This window comes from Elephantulus edwardii, unplaced genomic scaffold (assembly GCF_000299155.1).
Source record: "Elephantulus edwardii isolate Elephantulus edwardi_28Jun2011 unplaced genomic scaffold, EleEdw1.0 scaffold00085, whole genome shotgun sequence".
Classification (NCBI taxonomy): Eukaryota; Metazoa; Chordata; class Mammalia; order Macroscelidea; family Macroscelididae; genus Elephantulus; species Elephantulus edwardii.
The window spans coordinates 13,690,632-13,697,864 of NW_006399835.1; the positions used below are offsets into that span (position 1 = coordinate 13,690,632).

The 7,233-nt window shown below is 36.3% G+C and overlaps 1 protein-coding gene across 1 annotated transcript; it reads left to right on the plus strand.

Annotated features, from left to right (window-relative positions):
• Window positions 1-2,784: 2,784 nt before the first annotated feature.
• Window positions 2,785-3,102, plus strand: LOC102854018 (cytochrome c-like). Its single transcript, XM_006890018.1, has one exon. The coding sequence runs from the start codon at window positions 2,785-2,787 to the stop codon at window positions 3,100-3,102; it is 318 nt and encodes a 105-aa protein (XP_006890080.1).
• The last annotated feature ends 4,131 nt before the right edge of the window (window positions 3,103-7,233 follow it).

The window sequence follows — 7,233 nt, forward strand, 5'->3', positions numbered from 1 at the left end:
TGTCATCTGCATAATGTAGGTTGTTGATGAGTCTCCCTCTAATCCTAATGCCACACTCCTCCTCACAGAGTTCAGCTTCTTGGGTAATTTTCTCAGTAAACAGATTAAATAGGTGTGGAGAGATAATACAACCCTGACACACTCCCTTCCCGATTCCAAATCATGCATTGTGCCCCCTGTTCCATTTGCACAAAAGTCTCCTTATCCAGGTATTGATTCTGCGTGAAGACAATCAAGAGCTCTGGGATTCCCAGTCTCCTCAATATCAGCCGCAGCTTGTCATGATCCACACAGTCAAATGCCTATGCATTGTCAATTAAAGCACAAATAGACATTTTTCTGGTATTCCTTATTTGCAGCCAGGTTCCATCTGACATCAGCAGTAATAGCCCTGGTACCATGGTCTCTTCTAAATCCTGCTTGAACTGGCAGTTCACTGTCTATGTACTGTTACAGCCATTTTTGAATGATCTTCAGCATTATTTTACTTGTATGTAATATCAATGATATTGTTCGATAATTTCCATTTTCAGTTGGATCACCCTTCTTGGGAATAGGAATAAATATGGACCTCTTCCAATACATTGTCCTCCAAATTTCCAGGCATCAACTGGTGAATGCATCCAAAGCTGCATCTGTTAATTGAAACAAGCCAGTCAATATCCCATCAATTCCAGGGGCCTTATTTTTTGCCAATGCTTTCAATGCAGCTTCTACTTTCTCCTTCTTTACCATTGGCTCCGGTTCATGTGGTACTTCTTAAAATTTTTCAGCGTCAATCAATTCTCTCTGGTACAGTGACTCTGTATATTCCCTCCATCTTCTTTTGATACTTTCTGGGTCATTTAATATATTGTCCATAGACTCTTTCAATATTGTGACATGAGGCTTAAATTTGTTCTTCAGTTCTTTTGGCTTGAGAAATACGCAGCAAGTTCTTCTCTTTTTATTTTCCAGTTCTAGCTCTCTGCACATTCCAGTATAATACTTTGCTTTGTCCTCTCAAGCTGATCTTTGAAATTGTCTGTTTAGCTCTTTCACTTTGATACGTTTTCCTTTAGATTTGGCTTCTCCATATTCCAGTATGATCTTGAGAGTATCCTCTGACATCCATTTAAGGTTTTTTAATTTCTCCTGTGTTTCTGTTTTCATCCCATAACTCATCTGGTCTTCTATCATTAATGTTCAAATCCAAGTGAAATACAGTCAAGGTCATATTTTGGGTTTATAGATTTGTTTTCATTTTCTTCAGTTTTGGTTTGACTTTCACATGAGTTATTGATTGTCTGTTAATGACCATCAAAAAAACTACTTTCATCAAAAAAACTACTAAACTAACAGTCATGGAACTCACTACTGTCAACAGGTAACAGTCAATATAACAGCCTCTTCAAAAATCTATTTTTAAAGATTTGAGTGGTCTCTAGATTTTAGGAAGATTGAATACATGTAATTTTTCCCCACTGTTAATTATCCCATCTACTGCCATAAGAACAAACAGATATATGTTAAGAAAGGGCAGCCAGTGTGCTCCTGAGATGAAAGGATTATCCGATATACTTTGGACATGTTGTTAAGATGGGATGTTCCTTGGAAATGGACATCATGCTTGGAAAGGTTGAGGGCCAGCAAAGGAGAGGAAGGCCCTCAATGAGATAGATTGATTGGCGTGGTGACTGCAGCAATGGGCTCATGTCAGAGATTAAGAGGATAGCATAGGATAGGGAAGGGTTTAGATGGTTTAGATATGTTGTTTAAAGGGTGGCTATGAGTCATACTCAACTTGACAGCTCCTAACAACAAGTATAACCAAAAATCCTAAACTTTACATGCAAACAAATATAAGAAAATTCTAGAAGGTAGAATAAAGGCAGAGATCTGATAGAGGTTCAAAAACCCAAGGAACTCAAGGGATTTGTGTATGTTTCATTATCCTAGACTTGTTGGAGAATTGGTGATTCAATGATAGAATTCTGACTTTCCATAATGGACACCTGAATTTGATTTCTGGTCAATATACCTCCTGCCACCTGGATATCAGTGGAAGCTTGCTTACTGCTAGCCTGATAACTAAGCATGTTTCCACAGACATTCAGACCAAGGTGGATTAAGAAGAAAGTTCTAGAAATCTACTTCCAAAAATCAACCGTGAATGTCTTTTGTCTCACAACAGTCTGACGCACCCCCAATCAAGGCGATGATACAGGACCAGGCAGCATATTTCTCTGCTGTGTAAGGGAGTTCCATGACTCAACAACCATCTGGCAGCTAACATAAGTCATTCCAGATTTGGAGCTAAGTCAGTAACTCTGAAACATCAGCATATAAACCTAAACAAACTCTTACTCTCACTAGCCAGAGACTCAGGAAAGAGGAAGTCTAGCAAACCAGAAAACATTCCTTTTAGTGGAGGGCAGAACAGCCAAAAAAAATTTCATAGAAGAGTTCAACTGTACAATAAGTCAACTTGAACTCATAGTCAGACCAAATACTCCAACCAACAATTAGGTGGTACATATTTTTCCCCCAGTATGAAACAATATTCTGGACCACAAAATTAGCTTAAATAAAATTGAAAACATCAAAATAATACAAGCCATCCTCTTCTATCACAATGTTACAAAATTAGACATCAATAAAAAGAAGATACTTTTAAACAACTGGATTAAACACGAGGACAAGAGAACGAAAAGCAGGCCGGCGTGTCCTTGGACTTAGAGAGCAGGACGTCTGGCATCTGAGCATTTATTTTGGGGCTGTGCAGGACTACAGAGTGACTTCAAAATGGGTGATGTTGAAAAGGGCAAGAAAATTTTTGTGCAGAAGTGTGCCCAGTGCCACACCATGGAGAAGGGGGACAAGCACAAGACTGGGCCAAACCTGCATGGTTTATTTAGGCAGAAAACTGGTCAAGTCCCTGGATTCTCTTGCACTGATGTCAGAAAACAAAGCTATCACCTGGGGAAAAAAGACACACTAATAGAGTATCAACTGGAGAATCCCAAGAAATACTTCCTTGGAACAAAGATGATCTTTGCTGGCATTAAGAAGACAGAAAGGGCAGAGTTGATAGCTTATCTTAAGAAAGTGACCAATGAGTAACATAGTTGGCCTCTGCCTTATTTACTACAAAATAGAAATGTCCTGTGACTTTTTTTACATGTAGCATATTTAAATTGATCTCATACCAGAATTTAGATCATGAATGGCTGATCACATATTTTTCTTAAGACAATCCTGCATTCAGTAAGATTGGCTTTGTTTAAATTTTTATGGTCACACTTTTACAATTTTGATAGTAAGTTAGCAGGTGTTGTTCACGACTTTTCCCTTCCAAAGAGATGACTGGACTCTCGATTAGTGGGATTAGTCATACTCAATTTTTAACAGAGGTGGTGGATGCCACATCACAATCTATAGGAGATGGTTTTTATATTTAGATTTCTATAACTGATTATACAAATCTTACTTAACTACAAGGATGTCTTTACTATAACATGGAACAGAACACACCTTACCAGCTTCAATTTCTATTTATCAGCCCCTTTAAATGCAAGGGCTAGAGATAAAGTAGCAAGACTTTATCTATCTACTCTTGACTATGTTAATGGAATCCAAATTCCCTGTATCTAAAACGTTGCCTTTTAAATAACAAAAAGCATTTCAGTGTGGTTTATGTATGATAGCACATAAAGAATATTTAATACTTCTCACATTGTATAAAAGATCTACCATGTCACATGCTTTTAAAAGTCAAGATGATGGATGTAGTAACTTTGATTTTAACTTCTTTATCATTAGAGACTAGTCTTCAGGATTGTCTTTAGAGAGCTATTAAATAATGTTCATCTACTATATTTATGTGACTGGCAGTGGTGCTTATACTACCTCATTAAAAGGATTATGGTAGAGGAGATGTATTATTGGTACAGATTTGTAAACTATATGATCATAAGGCTTTATGAGAATTAAAAAATTATATAGAGTATGATTGTTTTTTATTGTGCTTGATTTAATGACTGATGTAAAAATGGTTTAAAAAAGAAAAGGAAGTGCTCTAAAGTTCTTTAAGCAACACCACTTCATCTTTTGGTCAGAATAACAATGTAGAAGATGCAGAATAAGTAAAGAATATGCTTTTATGCTTTTAGTAAAAAAAAAAAAGAGAGAGAGAGAACGAAAATACAACACACCAAAACCTTTAAGACACCCCACAAGCAATACTTAGAGGAAATTTGTATCAACAAATGCACATGTAAAAAAGAGAATCATCAAAATCAGTACCTTAATCCAACAACTCCAACAGCTAGGGGGCAGGGATATCAAAAAAAGTCTATGCTTCCAGGAGATATGACACTAAAAGATATTAGTCCAAAATCAAACAGAAAAAAATAATAGTAATACTCAACAAGGCTAGAATTTTTTTTCTTTGAAAAAAATTAGTAAAATTGACTAACCACTGGTTAACAAAAGAGAACAGGAGTAAGATTCAAATAACATAAATAAGAAACAAATTTGGTCACAATATAAGCACCTGTTTAAAGGAATACTGCTGATGCAGGCCATGACCTTTGCAATTATTTGCTATGCATTAGAGAACTGTACAAAGACTAAGGATGACAGAAGAAGAGTTGATGCTTTTGAGTTGTGGTGCTGGAGAAGAGTATTAAATATACTACAGACTGCTAAGAGAACAAACAGGTCTGTCCTAGAGAGAGTGAAACCAGTCTGCTCCTTGGAGGCAAGGATTCTGAAGCTTCATCTGACATACTTTGGGCATTTTGCTAGGAGTGTCCAATCCTTGGAAAGGAACATCATGCTTGGAGTGGTGAAAGGTCAGTGAAGGAGAGGAAGACCCTGGGTGACATGGATTGACTCAGTGACTGGGGAAATGGGGGTAAGTGTGTCAGAGACAACTAAATTGGCTCAAGATAGAACAGGGTTCAGAGCTGTTGTACATAGAAGTTGTTGTGAGTCACAGGCAACTTGATGGCACATTAAAACAGCCAGAATAAACTGTACACTAGTAAATATGAAAATCTCAAAGACTAAATGCCAAGTGTCTAAACACACATATCCTAACTAAAATAAGGTGAGTGGCTGAAATTCACCAGTTGCTCTACAGGAAAAAGAGGAGTATTCTCCTCTAGTGACATTTACAGCCTCTGAAAACCCACTGGATGGTCAGCTATGAGTCAGCCTCAACTTTATAGCACATAACAATAATACAACAAACAAGAAAGATATTGAATAGGTAATAAAACAACTTCAAATCAAAAATAGTCCTAGACTGGAAGGCTTCATTAAAGAATTCTACTAAACTTTCAGAGAAGACACAATATCAATTCTATTCAAACTATTTTAGAACATACAAATGGATTGAATAGTCCACCTATTTTATGAAGAAACTATAACTCTGATACCAAATTCAGATGAAGACATAAGTTTAAAAGGGAATTATAGACCAATATCCCTTGTGGAAATAGATGGGAAAATTCTCAACAAAATCTGAGCAAATGAAATCTAATAGCATATGAAAAATTACAGCTATGTGGGATTTATACCATATGTGCAAATTTAGTTCAACATTATAAAAAGAACCTGTGTCATTCACATCAGAAATAAAACAATGGAAAAGAACCACATGATCATACTAATCAGTGCAGAAAAGGCATTTGATTAAGATTCAACATCTATTTCTGATAAAAACTCTCAACAAAATATAGGAATAGAAGGGAAATTCCACATCATAATTAAGGATATGTACACACAACTAATGACAATTATCATTCTCAAGTGAGATTGACAGAAAGCATTCCACTTGTTGAAAATAACTCAAAAAAGACACCCTCTATAACCACTCATATTCAATACTGTTTGGGGGGGGGTCCTAGCCAGGGCAATAGGACCTATTGGGGAAGAAAGAATAAAACCAAATCATCCAAATTTATAAAGAAGAAGTAAAACTCTCCTTGTTTTCTGATGATATGATATAACACAGAGAAAATATCAGAAACTGCAAGAAAACAACTGCAATTGATAAAAAAGATCTAGCAAAGTGACTGGGAACAAGATAAGCATGCAAAAATCACTCAAATTCCCTAATGACAACAAAGAAAGCATGGAAAAGAGAATCAGGAAGATAATGCCATTTACAAATGCCAATAAAAATCAAATACTTAGGAACATATCTAATCAGAGATTTGTTATTGTTGTTATGTGCCATCAAGTCGTTTGCGACTCATAGGGACCCTATGTACAAGAGCCCTAAACGCCGTTCTATCCTGTGCCAACCTCACTGTCTCAAACACATTCATTCCACAAAAGATTTCTTTCTATAATGAAAAATGCAAAACATACTGCAAGAAAGCAGGAGAAGGATGGGCAGTCTCCTCCTGTGTGATTAATTGCTTCTGAAAACCTGCTAGGGGGTCAACTATGGGTCAGTTCCAACTTAATGGTACATAACAACAACACTGCAAGAAATTAGAAGAAATCAGCATAAATACAATAAAATACCATGCTTATTATGGATAGGAAGACAATAGCCAATATCATGAAAATGTCAATATTATCATGCAACCCCACTCCAGATTCCACCAACATTTTTTAAGAGATGGAATAATCAACTCCTAAACTTACATGGGAATAAATATAGATCTTTTCCAGTCAGTTGGCCAGGTAGCTGTCTTCCAGACTTCTTGGCACAACCTGGTGAGCACATCCAGGGCAATATCTGTTTGTTGAAATATATCAACTGGTATGCCATCTATTCCTTGGGCCTTGTTTTTGCCAATTCTTTCAGAACTGCTTTAACTTCATCATCATTGCTTCTTGATCATATGTTGTTTCATGAAGTTCTTTTGTGTCAGCCAAATTTTTTATATATACTGTGTACTCCTTCCATCTTCTTTGGACCATTCAACATTCTGCTGACAGTATTCATTAAGTATTGCAACTCAAGGCTTGAACTTGTACTTCAGTTCCTTCAGCTTAAGAAATACTGAGCGAATTCATTCCTTTCTATTTTCCAATGCCAGCACTTTGCACATTTCATTATAATATTTTGTCTTCTGATGCTGCCCTTTGAAATCTTCTGTTCAGCTCCTTAACATCTTAATTTCTTCCCTCTGCTTTAATTTCTCTGCACTCTAGTGTAATATTCAGAGTCTCTTTTGAAATCTGTCTTGATCTTTTCATCTTCCTCCATCTTTGTAATGACTTTTTTTGTAT